Below are 19,837 nucleotides of genomic sequence, written 5' to 3' on the forward strand. Positions count from 1 at the left end.
AATGTAAATATTGGGGAGCCAGAGGGTAGACTCTATTGGGTTGAACAGTGCATGCATCCCCCCACCCCCGCAAATTTATGTCTACCTGGAATCTGTGAAGGTGATTTTAATTGGAAGTAAGGTCTCTGTAGATGTAATCAAGTGACGATAAAGTCACACTGGACTAGGGCGTGCCCTAATCCAATGACTGGTATCTTTATAAGAAGAGGAAAATTGGGACACAGAGACAGACACGTAGGGAGATTGCCATGTGACAACCGAGGCAGAGATTAGCGGTAAGCTGCCACAAGCCAAGGAATGCCAAGGATTGCCAGCAACCACCAGAAGCTAAGAGAGATGTGTGGTACAGATTCTCCCTTTAACTGCCACCCCCAGCACAAGGTACCGATCTTGCTGACACCTTGATTTCAAACATTTGGCCAATAGAAATGTGAGAGTATAAAATTCTGTTGTTTTAAGCCACCCATTTATGGAAATTTGTTATAGCAGCCTGAAGAAACGAATACAGCACTTGAGTCCTGTTTAGCAAGGATCAAGCTAGAGCTCTTTGGTCACTGTGTCTAGCCTGGTGAACATCAATGGCTGCTTGGGGCAGCCATATGGACATTATTTGTGATTGTGGATCCCTGAGATGGGCCTGGGGATGAACCCCTGTCAGTTACTACAAAAAAAAAAAAAAATAAATAAAAAAATAAAGAAAGAAAGAAAGAAAGAGAGAGAGAAAGAGAAAAGGAAGGAACCCATCACCCCAGGGAGACTTAAGCATGGCACCAAATTGGTTAACAGTCATTGTTTTTCAGGCGTGAGTACCACAGTTCCTGCCGTAGCATACATTCTCCTTACCCTCAAGGGTATTCATGTGCGTAGCCATGGCAGCCGGTGTCCCAGGGACCGATGATTAAATAAAGAGGGTGTAGAGGAGGAGCGTTTGGCACTCAGCTGCTCCCACAGTGCTAAACCACTCAGCCCTTATTCTACCAGAGCTTTATGTAAGTTTCATTTAATTCTCACACCAAAGTGAGGGTCATGACGGATAATTTTGTCTATAGCTAAATGGAAAGCTGAAACTAAGAAAGGTCAAGTGTCATGAAGTAAAAGAGAGGTTCCGTTAGTAATAGCAAAATGTTGGACTTCAAGTTCTGTGTTCCTTTCATTTGTTTTTAAATTTTATTTATTTATTTTTTAATTTTACAAAATTGTATATATTTACGGGGCACAATGTGATATTTTGATAAGTGTATACATTTAGAAAGACTAACTCAAGCTAATTAATATATCCATCATCTCACCTACTTATCACATTTTGTGATGAGAAGATCTAAAATCTACTTTTAAAGCAATATTGAAATATATGATACATTATGATTAACTCTGCTCACTATGCTGTGCAATCGGTCACCAAAACATATTCCTCCTGTCTAACTGTGCTCCAGTCCCAAATCCTCAGTAGTAAATGCCCCTGTCTCTCCTCAGTGAAACCACTCTTGATTAATAAAGTAGTCTTAGTGTAGTCTTATCTGGGGCTTAGTTGTCCCAGATCTTTCCTGCCATCCACCAGAACCTCTTTGCCTGTAGAGAGTCTTCTGAACTTGAGAAGCTGCAGGATTATGAAAGCCCAGCATGTCATACACTTGCCTGCTCATTGCCCCTTCTCTCACCTTGGCTCTCTTGTCTCTCATAGCAATGTCATCTCAGTATCGGGCATCATGCACGTAACTCTCCTGGCCTGTCACAGAAATGAAGTAAATAAAGTGATGGAAGGAAAAAAAAAAAAAAACATAAAAAAACCCCACAATACCAGTCACAAGTCAAACCATTTAAAACTGTTACTTTTGTATTAGTATCAGACAAAAAAATCAATGTTGAGACAACAATAATTATTTGGAATAAAGAAGGCCACCAGGTAGTCATGATAGAACATTTATCAAAGAGCTAAAAAGTCTGAACTTACGTGCACTCAAAAACATAGCCAAGAAATATATAAAGCACGATGCTCAGAGTTACAAGAAGGTTGCCACAATAAAATCTAAAAGTGCACTATTTTAGAGTTGGGGCAGTTCCAAGAGGTAGCAAGATCCAGGGAGTGCCCATGAGCATGGCAGTCAAATAAGAGGTCTTGCGACCATGAGGCTTGGAATCAGATTGGTTTTCTACATGGACATTGAAGTCACCCGGGATTGTGACAAGATTAGGTGTAGAAACTCTGAACGGGACGTAAAAATCTTTGACCGAAAGACCAATATGTTGGTTTTATTTTAGAAAGCCATCTTTGTAAGATGTCCAGGATGGCCATAAAATTGAATGTGTATTGGCCAGGGATATTTAAACTACAACTAACAGAAAGTGCAAGTCTCGCTGGGTTATCCGATAAGGAAAGACATTTGCTTATATAACTGAGAGTTCAGAGGCAAGGTGAGTTTCATGGTTAACTGAGCCAGTAACTGAAAGATGTAAAGATCCAGGCTAAGTCTTGACCCAACCACTGCTGGATTGGGCATTGGATTATTGGATTAGATTAGACTAATTCTGGGCCCACTCTTGGAGCTAAGAATGTGACCATATATGCTCAAGCACATGACTCTATTGGGAGGAGATACACTGATGGAGGCCTGAGCCCAGTCAGGAAGGTGAGGAATGTATATTGTGTAGGTAAACAAAAATGTCACCTGCAGGTACAGACTCAAATTATATATACCACTATGAGCATAGTAAGCACAATATTCAAGTCCTTCTTGTTTCCTAATAGAGTGACTCTTCGGGTAACAAAGACAGATACTTTATTCAGGAGCTACCTATATTAAATTCATGAATAGGCAGTTACAAAGCATGAGAGCTCTCCCCTGTGCAGTATATGTTTTGGAAGAACCTCAACAGGCATCCACTGTGGGATGCTTGAATTCCATTTTCATTCTTTTTCGATTCGTTGGCAAAGTTTTCTATTCGCTGTTGTCCTGAGATGATGTCGTGTCGGGATTATTTGACCAGAGGCAAATGAATTCTTCATAGTTACTGTTAAGTTTTGTCTTTCTGTAAACACGTGACACAGACTTCATAAAGACATCAAAGATCCTCAGATTTCAATATGGAACAGCCTTAAAAGCCCTGGGTCTTTAGAAGAAAGTCAGACTCAGCCGGGCGTGGGGGCTCACGCCTGTAATTCAACACTTTGGGAGGCCAAGGCGGGTGGGTCACGCGGTCAGGAGATCGAGACCATCCTGGCTAACAAGGTGAAACCCCGTCTCTACCAACAACACAAAAAATTAGGGTTTGGTGGCACGCACTTGTAGTCCCAGCTACTCAGGAGGCTGAGGCAGGAGAATCACTTGAACCTGGGAGGCGGAGGTTGCAGTGAGCTGAGATCCCACCACTGCACTCCAGCCTGGGCAACAGAGTGAGACTCCGTCTCAAAGAGAGAAAAAAGAAGAGAGTCAGACTCCTATAATGTACCAAAATTGAACAACAACCTTTTCCTCTAATGCACACATTTATTCACGCTTTGAAAAGAATATGTTTCCATAACGATACCAAATATGCATATGAAAAGAAAATTAAGAATAAGATAATCACCCAATCTGCGAATATGCAGATTTGAAAATTAATTATCAATATATAAATGGAAGCTCTTAATAAAGACGTTGTAGTATCACATAGACAAGATATGTAATGTGTTTTTGCTCATGTTTTGCCTTAGTCTGCATCTACACTGTCAAATGAGCTTAATCGTGTTCACTGGTTCATTATTTGCTAACTCCTTGATGGACTTAGCCAATTGAGCAATCCAACCAGTGAGTCATTCTATAACTGTTGATAAACTACGTGATGTTTTAAATCCAAGGATTAAAAGAAAACACAAACGTTATATATCTTGCATTTTTTCACAGGATCTAATCACTGATAATAATTTATCAGTGATAAGCTGATCACAAGAAACAAAGTGTAAATTTTTCATACATTAAAAAGAAAACAATGTGGCTGGCTATATTTTAAAAATTATCTGAAAATGTTTTCCAACAGAGTATTTTGAGCTATTTTTTGAATTGCAAAATATAGTTGCCTTGAGCAGATAACAAGAAGCAATCTGGGAAATTCAAAATTCTCTACTTTCAATACATTAGAAATCTTTGAATCATAATTGCTCATTTTTTTAAATGGTCTTCACAGTGGAGGGGGTTTGCACATTGGACCAGAGAGCTGCATCTTCACATGTGGCACTACTCTTGAGTAAACACCCTCTATGGAATCCCTACCTTTTCACTCCTCTCCATCCTTTGCCTGAAGGAAGTTTTCATTGTAGATGTAATTTTGTACTTGTATGCTGTGGTAATCCTCAAAGAGTGAGCCTATTACCTAGAGCTGTTGAATTTTACCTTGCATTGAGGGGTTGGCATATTGAGTAATTTGCCAGGGAGCACTATCTGCAACTGCTTCTCTTTTTTTCCTATTGCTTGGCACTGACATAAAGTTACTTCTAGCTACGTTAATGAATTTCACAAAGGAACACAGAAAAATATGTCTTGAATGCATTGCCCATAATGATAGAGTCCCATCTTATGCTTTCCCTTGTATGCTGTTGCTAGGTCAGTCATTTTTACTTTCTGAAAGTTAATTTACATAGGACACCTAGTTCAGGTGTATGTATCTGTGTTCAAACCAAAAGCCTTAGAGTATGTTTAATTTAACAACGTCACAACCGTTCTGATACTTAGGGGAGTTCTAAGTAAAGTAAGTAAGTTCTAGAAAGGGGAGTTCCAGTACTCCCCTTTCTCTCTTTTCTGTTAGGTAAAGCCACTCCTCCTAAAACCACTAGCATGGATCCCCAAAATGTCCACCACAGAACGAAAAGGTAAAAGAAGGTGAAGTTGTTCCCGTTAAATCCTGCCATATCACATGCAAGAGAAATGGCTTATCAACCTGTCTCACCCCAGTAGACACAGCGCCTAATAAATTCAGTGCCTAAACTGGACCCCAGACATACGAGTCTTTGTCTGTAGAGTTACCTTCCCCCATTGTTTGTGTATATTAGAGCACTGACAGACTTCCATTGGTGTAACTTAAAATCCTAACAAAGTCCTGATAATCATCTCAGAGAAAGAGCGAATGATATGAGTATCAGGTCTGACAGGAGGAAACTATGACTTAATGTAAGAGTTATAATCAGGATTTGTCTTTTGGTGAAAGAATTTGACCATCATCAATACTGCGTAAGTTCCAGTTGAGCATAGGTGGGCTAGATAAAATTCTGCTCTGTCTTTTACTGGTGATCTGTTCATCTGTATGTAATGATAGAAACTGGGGCCAGGGCAGATACCAGGTCTTGAAGTAGGCTTCCATCCTGTGACTTTGTATAGATACTTCCTAACTCCAACTTGAACTTTCATAATAGGCTCTTTCATAAATATGTAGCCCCATTTTATATTCTCTATTCACATGAGTCCCATAAATAATTCTCCAGAATTATCCGAGACCCACTGATTGGCACTTCCTAGTCTTTCACTCCAAATATCATGACTTCAGTCTACGGCCATACCACCCTGAACGCACCCGATCTCGTCCAAATGTCATGACTTCCTTTGATAACCTTAAAGCCACAAACACAGCCTGTTGTCCTCACTAGTATATTCAACTTTAACTGTGGTGGAAAATTTGGTCTGTTGAGTTTTCTTCTGCTTATTCATGTAGCCAGGCCACAGTGCGGGAACCTAGCAAAGTAATCCCAACGCTTGTATAGCATTGTTTGCCTCTGCAAGCAAACCAGAAAGACTCCACTCCACCAAATTTATTTTGGACATGCAGATGAAGCTGCAGTTTCCCACGCAAATCAGCAAAACAGGTGGTCGTGAAATTGTGATTAACAACAACTGCAGTGTGTACTCTCCTTCTCTATCCTTTCTGGGGAGACACAGGCAGAATAAAAATACAGTAAAATCTAATTATAATTCAGATTCCACTCGTACAAAATTGTTGCAGTTCAGGCCAGAGCCAGGTATGATGTTTTAAAAGTGCCAATCTTTCTCTTTTCAGTAATCTTTTTTAAAGAAGGAAATGTTTTCAGCTAACCTCAAACATTTTATACTGACTTTCGTATACACATATTTTATATATTAATAGTAGGTTTATATGTATACATTTAAATGAATCTCCTGAGGTCCTTAATTAGATTCAGCGTTGACTGGTGCTAATTACTGATAGTAATTGAAATTACTTAGTTGGTATTTCAATGAGAACATCCAAGACCTCAACTCTCAGTAACCGGGTCTGTCTTCCAGTTTTTGTGAATTAATACGGCTGAACTAAAATTAATTTCCTTTGGAAAACCCGGGGGGTGGTCAGAACAGTCTAGCACCATACTGCCTGGGAGAGACAGCTGGTTTGCCACCTGCAATGTCTGTGACCTCTTAGGCAAGTGATCTTAACGCCTCTGTGCTTCAATTTCCTCGTCTGTAAAATTCTGTTATACCGCCCACTCCATAGAGTTAGCACTCTTAAATGCGTTAACCTTTTGGAGTGTGTGGCACATACTAATCACTATACACATTTTCTTTTTCAAATGAACAACTAAAATTCATTAGGTTTGCCTTAATTTCCTTTGGCCCTGTATGAAATTAAGTCAACGGTGCTTACCTGTACGGACTGCTTAGGCTCTTGCAGTAGTGTCAACGATTATGGTTTTAGTGAGGGCCTTTTTCATCGTGAAGTATTAAATTTCAAGTGTTGTTAGAAATGAAACACATAAAATATATTAAAGAGGGATGGGGGACCAGGAGCCGTGGCTCACACGGTAATCCCAGCACATTGGGAGGCCAAGGTGGGCGGATCACCTGAGGCCAGGAGTTTGAGACCAGCCTGGCCAACGTGGTGAAACCCCATCTCTACTAAAAAAATACAAAAATTAGCCGGGCGTGGTGGCGTGCCATTGCACTCCAGCCTGGGCAACAAGAGCAAAACTCCGCCTCAAAAAAAAAAAAAAAATAAATAAATAAATAAAATGTGGGATGGGGTAGCAAAAGCTCAAGTTTGTGTGCTGTGGAAGGTTATCTGGAGGTACCACCATCTCAGTAATACGGGCAGTCTCAGAGCTCCAGGTCTCATGAACAGAACGGTCCCCTGAAACATGCAGATCAGGAGAACTCTACAGTGGTTGGATTCTACTGTCAGGAAAATGACCCAAGCTGACCCACCTATCCTGGGTACTTGAGCCCTGCAGGATCCCAAGGCTGCAAGTCATGTGGATGCCACCATCATGTGAACCCTACAATTGTGAGTCCTACTGACAGGGCCCTGCTGGTCATATCAGCACCAAGGGTTCTAAAACTTTGAGGTCATGTGGCCTCTCTTGTCGTGTTGCTCCTATGGTCATGTGATGGGCCCAGCTCTTCCAGTCACTGCAGTATGGTGGACTCCTGAACCCTGTTGCTCACATGGATTCTTCCCTCACCTGGCCATTACTGGCCACCAGCATGTGGAAGTCTCAGCCCTCGAAGTCATATAGATGACCTACTGTTTAGGGTCATGTGGATGTTATGGTCATGTACACTGCTCCCACCCACCCCTCCCCATGGCCACAGTGTCAGGCTCATTCCTCTCTGTCACGTGAAGATTGTGAGCTGCCGAACTCTGCAGATGCGTGCGTGGGCAGCCAAGTGGCTCCTATCATCTGGTGGCAGGCAAAGCCTTTGTGGTCCTGTGAGCACCGCAGCTAACCAATGGCTGTTGTACATGTGACTCTTATGGTCACGTGAGATTCCGCACCCTCCCATTCATGTGAAGATTGAGTGCTCCAAATCCCGTCAGAGAGGTGCTTCCGGCTCCACGCCCTGACTCAGGCGGAAGTTTTATTGGACTGCAGCTCCGATCTCAAGCCTTCCGGCAACTTTCATATCCTGCCACGCTGGAAGGAAGTCTGGTACGAGTGGAACCAGCCGGTACTAGAAGTTTACTGAGAATTGGGCTTTAAGGGGTGGCTGAGCAATCTCCAAATAGCAGAGGCTCTGAAGGGGTGGGGTGGGGTGGTGAGGGGGGTGGAGGGGTGGTGATGTGGGGGGGTGGGGGGTGGGGAAGGGTAGGGGCTGCGGAAGGGTCTGGGGTATGGGGGGTTTGGGTGAAGGTAGCGGAGGACTTTCCTAATGTGGCCAAACTTGTGAACACCTGGCAGAGAAACTCTGTGTGTGTGTGTGTGTGTGTGTGTGTGTGTGTGTGCGCGCGCGCGCGCGCGCGCGTGCGCACGCGTATGCACCCATGCATCTATGTCTGCCATTCGCCTTGATCCTGGACTCACAGGAGCTGTTGTTGGTAGAGAGTGAAGTGAAGGAGGAGAAAGCACTGGGGCAGAATATGGGGTTGGCGGGATAGGGGTAGGGTTGGTAGTGGGGCGGCGGGAATTCAAGAACTTGTAAGTCGTTTCTCCCGGGTAGGGCTGTGGAAGCCTCATGGGATCCCCCCTCTTCCCGCCCCCACACGAAAAACCCTACCCTTGCCAGTCACCCTGCCTGATTCACGGTCCGTGCCAGGTGAGTCTGTCCTCTGCCCCTCCTCAGATCATATTGTTATTAAGGACACTCGAGACTTCCTAGATCCCAGTTTGTATAGACGATTCCAGATCCAATCTTAGTTTCTGTCTCTTTTTCCATTATGTAAAGATTCTCTTTGTTTCCATGATTTATTTTTCTACTAAATTTTCTAAACATGGGCTCAGGGGGGTGGGCGAAAGGGAGAGAGGGGAATCAGGAATTTTTTTTAAAGAGAATTTGATATTTCAATAAAAGTATCCAAGTCGTCATGATGTGAAGATTCGGAATTTACTTGTTATACTTTGTTTGAACTTCACTGGCTTTAAAAAGTACATTTGGGAGTGGGGTGACAATTTTTTTTGTGTGTATGTTCTTAGGATGTCTCAGTGGCTTATAGTAGTATAGCTTGGCACTCTTTTGTTTCTGATTCTTCCCCCATCAACCCCTGGTTTTCTAATGATGGCTTCTTAGGTTCCTTCCTGAAAACTCTCTCCTTTTCTTCCTGTGGAAAAGTATAGTGAACGGGTTTAAGTTACAATCATGGGTAATAACATTTGGTATGTCATGAAAGCGGTATTGGGTGAATGAAGTTGAGCAAATAGCAAGATTGTGCTTAATCTTACGGGGTTTTAAATATTGCTTGGCAGATGGTCGGAGAATGTTGTCACTTGTGATATTTGATATTACATGTAGCTTGAATAATCTATTTTTCTCTCATTTCAGCATTTCCAAGTTTGTTCTGTGAGACTCTAGGGTCAGGACAAAGCAACAACAACATGTGCTCTACTCTGAGGAAGTGTGGGACATACAGAACTGAAGGTAAACGAATACTGTAGGAGTTTTTTAGATGATATACTAATATACAACACGAGTCTCAAAGGGAGGGCTACTTTCCCCAACTTGTATGGGAATGGAACATTTTTTTCCACAGAGCATTTGAGGTGCCAGTGTTCTTCAGGAAATATTTGGGGAAACCCGGTTCAGACTACATCTTCTAACACTGTAAAACCTTGTGCCTTTGTTTACTCAGCACAATGGAATGTGGGTTTATAATAGTTGTAATCTATTCTGCTCATTAAGAAATTGATTATTGCTCTTTAATTCATTTTATCTTATGTCATCAGTCAGTCTCTGCTGCTTGAATCTTCCTACTTGTTTACTCTTCAGAGATGCCGCCAAGCATGCGTCTGATACCATGGTGGTGGCAAACAATATGTGCCTAAATGCAAGTCGTTAGGAAATGTTACCTGTGGCAGCAAATAAAGTGCCCCACTCTTGAAAACAAGATACAACTTACCTGTCAGGACAAGCAGATGCAGTACCTATTGTTACTTAATAATTACAGCTGCCATAGTTTGAGCCCCTGTCATATGTCAAGCACTGTGATAACCTCAGCCGTCATGCAAGTTGCTGCATTTAACCCTCAGGAAAATCTTGAGAGGGTGTTATTTTAATTGACAGATGAGATATATGGGTCAGGAGAGGCTGAGAGTAACGCCGTGCTTATTGGCCACCCCCAGACCTCAGTGGCTTATTTCTCACTCCTGCTGCATGTTTATGGCAGGTGCAGATCCTTCGGGGGATGGTGGATGTAGGGTTCTGAGCGATTCTTATTGGAATGACTCAGAGACCCAAACTAATGGAGCAGCCACCATCTAGAAAAGGGTTACTCACTGCGTCAGAGTGGGAGAGAGCCCTAGAGGGTCTCAAGCCAGCAACCAAAGGTTCTGACCCAGAAATAACCCATGTCACTCATCACTCACAACCCATTGGCCAGAGCTAGTCACATGCACGGCCCTGCCCCAAGGAAGACAGTCGGGTCGGGCAGTCCTACCAGGTGCTTGGTACAGGGGAGAATGTAAACACTTGGTAAATGGCAGCACTGACAACTGCATGAAGGAATCGAAGCTGGGAAGGATTAAGTACTTGCCTAACATCACATCGGCCGTAAGTGACAGAATCAGGATTTGAATCCACCCAGGTATGATTTCTTTTACATCCTTTCTGCTTCTTTCTACGCTGCCTGCTCTTCTCTTAAAGGAAGCTTATAGTAAAAATTCTTTTACATCAATGATGCAATGCCCTCTTCCTTAATCATCTGATAGTTTAATTGAATAGACACGATGGCGCTGGTTAAAAAGACCAACATTGATAAGCCAGAGGTCTTTTCCAAACGAGGGAATGTATTGGATATTTGAATATCCATTGTATTCAACTATAAAAATAAAACCAGGTGGTAGATGAAAGGACTTTTCATTGATCATTTACTTAATATGGAATAATCTCCATGTCTTTCCATTATGTTAAGGAAAAATGATAAAAAATAGAGCCTACCTTGATGAAACTGAAAACAGATGTGAGAGAGTTGAACAAAATTGCTAGATGTCAGTGTTTCAGAAGCACAGGATAATGATAAAATCTCTGGCCACATGGGCAGAGAAAATTAGCGAGATGGTGCAGGTAAGCCACTTTTGGAATGAAGATAGTGTCACACTTACAGTGACATAAAAGATTGAAAAAGATCACATTATGAAAAAGATGTGAAAATTTGAAAACTTAGATTAAATAGATGAATTCCAGGGGAAAAATATATGTAACTTTCCAAACCCAAAGAATAGAAAACCTTGGTTTATTCAGTGTATTCTTGACAAGGCAAAATTACTAGCCAATCTGAATTAGTTACATAAACGCAAATAATGTGAATCAATTAATAGCAAACTAAACCCAACAATGGGTAAAACAGATAATACAGCATAACAAGGTTGTGTTTAATCCCAAGCATGCAAGCTGAGTTTAACATTTTAAGAGATCTGTAATGTAATCTAACACATTAGCTGAATAAAGGGAGGAGGACAGGACAAATACAACAAAAGATCCAGTTAAAAAAAAAAAAAAAGTATGCAATAAATTAACCAACCGGGATTGAACAACCACAATAACAATAACTCTCAGCAGATCGGTAATATAGAAAGCTATCTCTTTAAACTGACAATGGGTATCAAAACAATACACCCCATCAGACACCACCCTTAATAGTAAAACATTAGAAGTATTCTCCTTACAATCAGAAAAGGGATAAAGATGACTGGTATGACGAATTCTGTTCAATGTCGTACTGAGTCTAGTGCAGTAAGCCATATATCATACTAGGCAGTGCGGTAAGCTGTCATACATGGATGCCTACGCACACAAATTAATACATGTATAAAAGTGAAAATAAAGCTGTCAATGTGACTATCTTCATATGAAACTCAAGAGAAGCTACAGAAAATTAAAATTAATAATGGAGATCAACAAGTTTGTTGGATATAAGATGAATATACACAAACCATGTTAACAAATAGAAAATACCATCTTTATTGTAAATATACCATTTACAACGGAAAACATGTCTTGGAAATATACGATGAATCTGCTTACTTGGCAACTATTCCAACGCTCTTAAACATTCTTATATGCTTTCCTGTACTGTAGAGACTAGAAAGTTGGAACATGAAAGGAAACATACATGCACATGACCACACACATGTGTGCACACACTCTCGCTCTTTATCTTTCTCTCTCTCTCTCTGTCTCTCTCTCTCTCTCTCTCTCTCTCACACACGCACACACACGCACACACACACACACACAAATACACTCTCACACACATACAATTTACCAGAGTCCCTTGCAGTTAGGGTCCCAAATGGGATACCTATTGCATCAAGCATATGTGCCAACATGAGACTCAGAGGTGGAACTGAATAACATGGGAGCCATATGTGGGGTGGACTACCTGTGATGAGGGAGGTCTCCAGTTGTTATGGGGCAGCCATTGCAGAGTTTCTAGAATTCAGTCTCTGTCATGCATGTCAATTAATGGGCAGGCAGCAGTGGTATTTCAGCGGTAGCAGTTCCATAATGTGGGTGGACTTCTCCTGGCTGTGCAGCATCCAGGCCTGCTTTTCTGGCCCTCACAGAGTTTTTGTAAGCTATGTAATATATTTTATTACAGATATCTTGTTTGTATAAAAGAACTAGAGTGAATTCTGGCATAGGCAAGTTGGGACCTTGATTAACACAGTGCTTGGCAGTAAAATTGGTTGCAAGCAAAAGACCTTGAAGGAAATGGGGATCTGGGATAGATTTGGCCCACAGGACATAGTTGCTGACACCCGCTCTAAGCTAATAGACTCATTGGGTCCCCAAAACAGTGCTGAGTGGGAAGTGAGCAGAATGAGGAGGCAGCTATTCCTAGGATCCTCTGGCAAGCATAAGCCAAAAGCTTTAGCACAGTTGTTTTCAACCTTGGTTGCACACTGCAATTCACGTGGAGAGTTAAAAAAAATGTGGTTGCCTGGATCTAACCACGGTTCTGCTTTGACTGTTCTGGGTGTGTCCTGGTGCTAGTGAATTGTCTCAGTGTCCCCAAGTGGCTGTAATGTGTAATCATGGTTGAGAACTGCTTGAACAATTTAAATGATAAGAATGCAAGCCTTTTACAATATGTAATTTAAAAATGTTATAATTGTGGTTTCAGAATGATAATGTTACAATAATAATAAATACATAGTTACACTGGAAAATATGAAATAAAGATTCCCATGTAAGAAATCGAGACGATTGTCTTTTTCAAAGAGAAAGGAAATGGGAAAACACAGTGGTAAAGCCGGGGCCACCACAGTTTGTGTCCGGCTTGAAGCTAAACTGCCGGCAAGGCCAGAGCAAGGTATGGATTAAAGCTAATCAGCCCAGGGCTGATTCTGCAGTGGAGCCTCCTCTGCAGAAGACAGTCACAACCCAGGATCAGCATGGAAGGATGGCACAAACTCAACAAATCCAATAATTGGCACTGAGGGAACAGAAAAAATGGAAGAGGCTGAAACAGACATTAAGATAGTATTTTCCCAGAGAGACAAAGGAGTGATAAAGGATGAAATTGTGTCTATTACAAAAGAATAGAAGACTGCCCAAGAAAGATGGCTTTTTGAAGGCAAGGATCTCCTTTCACTTCCTCCTGAAACTTCGTTAAAACAACAACATAAAAGGTGAACAAATTATGGTATATCCATCAAGGGGCTTTTACTCAGCAAGGAAAAGTCAAGAACATGGATGGGTCTCAGAAACAGTATGCCGAGTTAAAGAAGCCAGACCCAAAGGGTACAGCTTGTATGAGTCCATTTGTATGAAATCCTAGAACAGGAAGACGAATCTATAGTAACTGAAAGTATATCAATGTCTGTATGGGGCCAAGGGATGAAGAGGAGATCAACTGGAAACCTTTTGGGGTGTGTTATAGGTTCTATATCTTGATTGAGGTGGTAGCTAGCCCTAATCTCTGATTTTTACATATAAGAAACCTGGGATCAGGAGAAGTTGAATGAGTCGTCAAAAGTGAGGTTAGCATATTAATCGGAGAGAAGATATTCACACCTGATTATCAGTAATAGATGGTTTCCATTATGCTGTATATGGGTCAATAGGAAAAGTGCTTCTCCCCAAGCACTTGACAAAACCCTGACCCAGCCATAAACATCCTCTTATACAAGTATAAAGTGTAGGTGTGAAAGTATAACCATTCTGCATTCCAGCCACCTACTTCTACACATGGTTGACATTCTCACATGTCCCTTTACCCTGACTTGTTTGTGTTTATATTTACAAATGAAAACATAGTTTTTCATTAATATTTTCTTCTGAGAAATCATACCATAATATACAGTTTTATAACCTGACTTTGTTTTTCTTTCCCTTTGTATCGTGTGGTGTGACGAGTATTCTGCCTTGCTGCTTACAGTCTGCCACTTAAACCTGAAACATTTCTTGCATAATAATACATTTTTTTCCTCAAAGATTGGAAACGGGGACTTAAGCTCCCTACTGAATCCTTCCACATAACCTGTTTCATGCTCTGAGCTTTCAGTTTTGGTTCCCTTAATCCGTACGTCAGATGATTCCCCACTGGAGCCGGGGCTGCCCTGTTTTACTACCGCCGCTTTGTAAAATACATTAATAGCTGACGTGGCAACCGGATGCCACTCACTCATCTCTTGTCATTTACAGGAGGACTAATAACAACGAATGCAACTAACATGTATTTCTCCCTCGATAAATGCCAGATGTTGTACTAAGTTCTCGACATAGTAGTAGACAGCTTATTTATAGTGCTTGTTAGTTCACGGGCATTTCTCCTGGTGCTTTTCACGTATTTCCATGTGTTAACTCACTTAATTTTTACAGTAGCCCCATGAGGTAGAAACTGTTACTATCTTTGAGTTAGGGGGAAAACAAGCAAAAAGAACTTGAGTCACAGCGAGGTCAGTTACTTGCCTTGGATCGTAGCATTTAGCACCAGGATTGAAATCCTGATGGATCTGACCTCAAATCCTATGCCCATAACCAATAATGTGTGACTCTGTGTCAAGGCTGAAATGAGCGGTACGACAGGGCCCACTCAAAGTCTGCTGGGCAATGATGGGTGTGGTTTCTGGAATGAATGTCCCGACTCCAGCCTTCTGTCCAAGAGAGTCATCATTGCACACTGTTGCCTTGTATCATCTCTCCTTTTTTCGGACTGTGTGGGAACTGTTTCTCTGGTGTCCATCTTGAAGTGAAGTAACAGGGACAGACAAGACGTACATGGACAGGAAGGAAGGAGAGTTTTCAGAGGGGAGCGTATCACCAGGATGAATTCAGTTCCCTGGAAGCGTTTTCAATGTGTGTTTCTTTGTCTTCTCTGTACTCACCCTCTTCTTTCTGACCCACACATCCATCCCTTGGCCTTTTCTTTCACCCTGTGTGTCAGGTACTCATGCCCCTTCCTTGCCATGTCTACTTCATTCCAAGGGCAGTCATTTCTACCTCTCCCCTTGACAATATCAGCCACTCTCTGGTCCCGTCATCCTTGTGTCCCAAAGAACCTGTAAAGCACAGCCCTATAATTATATGTATGTATTTAGACAGAGAGTGATTTATGTAATACATTCAAAAAGTGAAAAGTCTGGATCAAAGTGTAAGAATGACTTTCTGAATGGTTAGGCATATTGCAGAAAATTAGACTCACACACGGTTAGTGGAAGTGTATATTGGTGTAAATATCATTGAAAATCCTTAGGAAAATATCACTTTATGCTTAAAAGTACTCATGTGCTTCTCCTGGGAAGCTGTAGAGCAGGGACTCAAAATCTTAGACCCACTTTGAAGCCCTGGCTGTGTTCCACTGGGTTTTTTGGCCACCCCCGCTGGAGGTGCTCTGCAACCCTGGTCAACCTGTGGATATTGTTCCGTTAGTTTTGTGTACAGGGAACTTCATTACTTTCTTATTTTAAAACTGTCAGTTCAAATATTAAAACACCGAGAGGTAAAAAAGAAAAAAAAAAGCACTAAAAAGCATATTCTGAACAAGAAACAAAATTTGGCCATATATAATACATAACACATGAAAAGAAATGTGCAGTGGGATCCAGTGTTGTGTGGCAATGTGTTTACCAACATGATTTGGAGTACACATATCTGTAACCTAATTGTAGAAGCATGTAATACAAAACACTAACACTTGCTTGCATGGGCAACACGGACACACAGACCACACATTCTTCCCTTCCTCTGAGACAGAGATGGTGATGCTTCCTGTCTGTCACAAGGCTGAGTGAACACAACATGCCTTTAGGTCCAGAACATTCTTCCTACAGAGACCAGATGTCCAGAAAGCTCTGTCTGCTGGATTCAGGGAACGCCTCTCCTCATTTCTGTCACCACTATTTGCAAAAGCCTCCTTCTCTGGGATCTTCAAAGCTGCAGTTCTAGCCACAGTCTGCAGGGAGGTACTCAGTTCTATTTCTAAGGATACATTAATGAAAAAATATTAATGTTGCAGAAGAAAAAATTGATTCATTCTAGTTTTGCAGGCAGGTTATGAAATAGTTCTGCAGCCCGAATAGCTCTGGAATAAATATAAATAGAGGTCGGTAGAAATGGTTCAGATGGATGTATTCTCAAAAGTGGTTTTGTTGATGATCTCAAACCTACATCACATGCATTCATTTAACAAATACTAATTAGGTCCTTGTTCTGTGCCAGACACTACCAGCCCAAAGTGACTCCTAATCTGAAAACCCATGGCCCAAACAGATTACACCCATCTGGTCCAAGACAGAGATCTCCACCTTATCCAAGACGCCTGGTTCCCACCCTGACAGGAGTGACTAGCACAAAACATCATCCCTGGCCTGCTCAACAAAAAAATCTGTCGATGAGACTTGAAAGCTTGCCATTTAAGGGAGAACCAGTGCAGTCTCTGGAGGAACACTCAGGGTATAGAGGCAGACCAATATACATGAGGACATAATTCCTGTTCTGCCACTGACTTGGCTGGGAAATGTACCCGACATCTGTGAACCAAATATTCATGATCTGAAAAGGGACTGTGGATAGAATTCTCATGGATTTTCTGTGAGGAGGTCGAGAGAAACCTAGTGAGTCTGCCCAACACTGAGCAAATGTTGGTTGCCACTGGGCAAGGGTTGGTCTTCTTCGTATCCCATTCTTTCCGTGCCATAGCAGGGATGCTGATGCCATGCACTCAGTGGCACGGCAGTGATGTAGGCAGAATTCCAGACTAACATAGGAAGTACCAGTAGGAACGCACGTGATGTCATAAAGGTTACTCACTACTATGTCTGTGTGGGAGGATCAGCCAGTACATGGTGGGGCCTGAGCGGAAACCCAGGCGGTCTGGGTGAGAAGTACTAGCTGCTTTATAATACTCTTGAGATCACCTGTAATTCTGGCAGCACAACTGCGAGACAGGGATTGTGCTGAGATGCCAGAGTTCAGCAAGTGGACGTGCGCCTGTGTGTGTTTTTGTCTTCAGCATCTCTCTCTGTCCGGTCCCTCTGTGGCTTTTTATCACATGTGCTCTTGTCCAACACAAGGCCTTGCCTGAGGCTGTAGCTGTAGCTGTTGGCTAGCTCACTTTTACACCTTCTTCCCCTCAGTGACGTTATTTCTGAAGTAATGCGTATTCTCAAAAATGACTCTGACTCAGGAATACCTGTGCTCCATATATTGACCATGTGCCCTTAACCCTCACTTTAATCTTTGATTTTTTTCCCTTTCATCTATGGACTTTCATGAAAATGAGTTGGTTTCTGGACATCCTCCAAATGTCACCAATAGGGGTCTTTGTTGTTGTTGTTGTTGTTGTTGTTGTTGTTGTTGTTGCTGAGTACTGTTATGGACTCATAGCTTTTTAACATACTGATGGGCTCCAAACCCCGGTTAAAGCATTTTGAGTAAAGGAATGGCAAGATTTGACTTATGCCTTAAAAAGTCACTCTGCCTCCTGTGTTGAAAATAGATGGTAGGGGAGTCAAGGGCCAAAGCAGAAGGACAACTTGGAAGGCAGCATAATCCAGGAGACAGATGTTGGTGACCTGGCCAGGGTAGGTAGCAATGGAGGGGGGTGAGAAGTGGCCAGACTCTGGATATCTTTTAAAGGTGGAGCCAAGAGAAGATACATCCATCCTGATCCGTTGGATGTAGAGTGTGAGAGAAAGAGAGCACTCCAGCCCCACCTCCAAGTTGTAGGGACCAAGCATCAGGAATGTCTGGGTCAGACACTCTGCCCACATTTAATTTCACTTCTAATGGCACCCAGGGAAAGTCCCAACAGTCGAGAGGAGCAGGACTGTCCTGACAGTGGGTCACACACGGTGAAAGCAATGACCCCCCTACAGAAGTTCATCTGAGGCCTGGCCATAATCAGTACATTGCAGAGAGGTCAGCAGTGACCGAAATTTTATTCATAAGGGTGCCCTGAGACAAGGTGTACATTTTGAAATTGGTTGAGGTCTGTTTGACGGTCCAGGAGATGGTCTACCTTCGTGAATGCTGCAAGACAGTAGAGGGGAAAAAAAAGCGCTCTGTTTTCATTGTTGGGTACAGTGTGTTGGGTACAGTGTTTAATTTATGTCATTTAGATCCTGTTACTGTAGTGGTTTTCAATATCTGCTGATTTTCTTTCTAGTAATTCTGTCACTTGCTTAGGAAGAGTTGTCTCTTGGGCTGAAAGCATTTCGGGCTGGGTAAAAAGAAAGCTTGCTCTGGATATTTCAAACTGAGTATTGTTGAGGGCAAGGCTGGAGGCAGGAGGGCAGCTTGAGAAGCTGTTACATCAGACCCACCTGTCATTAAAGCTTGTACTATACCGGCAAAGAAGTATAACTTGCTGATTGTTCACAGAATGCATTTGGAGATTGGATTTGGGAGGTGTGAGAGAGCTTGTCTCCCAGGTGTTGGTGTGGTTGTTAGGTTAGAGAAGCCTGAGAGAAGGCAAGATTAGGACCCCTTCCAGGGGTGTGACTAGTGTCTAGTCCAACCCATGGACATACGCACCTCTGTTCTTTATAATTCCTGCTCCATTTCTTAAGAGGTTCGACACAGTTGCTTCCTCTCCCAAGATTCCTCCCCTGATTGTGCCACCTGTGAGATAAGGTTGTTGTATCTGGACAGGCAGAGGAGTTTGTTTTCTGGGGCTTGTGTGGCGGGTTGGCACTTTACTTGCCCTACCATGGAGTTAGCTCACGACATGGTACATGGTAAGTGGACCATTGATGTGTCTCAAACGTGTCTTTTTGTTCTCAGTTGCAGAATGCCATGACCATGGTAGCCCTTTTCAAGGAAGAAAGAAAGGTGGGAATTCTTTCCGGGATAATTCTGACAAGAGGAACTGTCATCATGAACATGGTGGGTACGAGCGTCCGTCTTCACACTGCCAGGAGAATGATGGAAGCGTGGAGATGCGGGATGTCCACAAGGACCAACAACTAAGACAGTAAGTGACCAGGCAGCTTGGTTTGCATGTAGCAGCCCCCGGGACTGTGCAACCCTTTCATTCTCTGTGGTCTTCCTTTTCTTCTCTCATTAGAGAGCTGAAGAATGCTGGAAGTGGAATAGTGGCTGAGCAATCCTAATTGTAGCCCTGGCGTCAGTGAGTGGAGCATGTAGAGAAGACGTTCTTAGATTTAATGGATACCCGCCTTCTCTCCTCTTCCCCACAGCACTCCTTATAGCATCCGATGTGACAGAAGAATGAAATGGCATAGTGAAGACGAAATCTGTATTACCACGTGGAGAAATAGAAAACCTCCAGGGAGAAAAATGAGGCAGAACACACAAGATGGATACACAAGGAACTGGTTCAAGGTCACAGTGAGTATCTGGGTGGGGTCTGCATTAGGTAGACTATTCTGGAACCTGATAGAAGGAAGACCACTTAAAACACCCTAAGCTGATTATTCGGAGGAGAGCTTCGGAATGGGGGAACGGGAGTTTAGGGAGTCCATATT

The 19,837-nt window shown here is 42.4% G+C and overlaps 1 protein-coding gene across 4 annotated transcripts in view; it reads left to right on the plus strand.

The window, feature by feature from the left end:
* Nucleotides 1-19,837, plus strand: part of LOC126945992 (nuclear RNA export factor 2) — a 71,397-nt gene that overhangs the window by 42,492 nt on the left and 9,068 nt on the right. For 2 of the 4 annotated variants that reach the window (XM_050775943.1, XM_050775945.1), the window contains exons 3-5: nucleotides 9,231-9,326; nucleotides 19,134-19,323; nucleotides 19,550-19,700. In XM_050775943.1, the coding sequence (XP_050631900.1) occupies nucleotides 9,284-9,326; nucleotides 19,134-19,323; nucleotides 19,550-19,700 (384 nt within the window). In that variant the 5' untranslated portion in view covers nucleotides 9,231-9,283. Of the gene's footprint in view, nucleotides 1-7,849; nucleotides 7,923-9,230; nucleotides 9,327-17,163; nucleotides 17,227-19,133; nucleotides 19,324-19,549; nucleotides 19,701-19,837 lie in introns of those variants that run through there. The other 2 variants (XM_050775944.1, XM_050775946.1) reach the window with 2 other exon arrangements.

This window comes from Macaca thibetana, chromosome X (assembly GCF_024542745.1).
Source record: "Macaca thibetana thibetana isolate TM-01 chromosome X, ASM2454274v1, whole genome shotgun sequence".
Lineage (NCBI taxonomy): Eukaryota > Metazoa > Chordata > Mammalia > Primates > Cercopithecidae > Macaca > Macaca thibetana.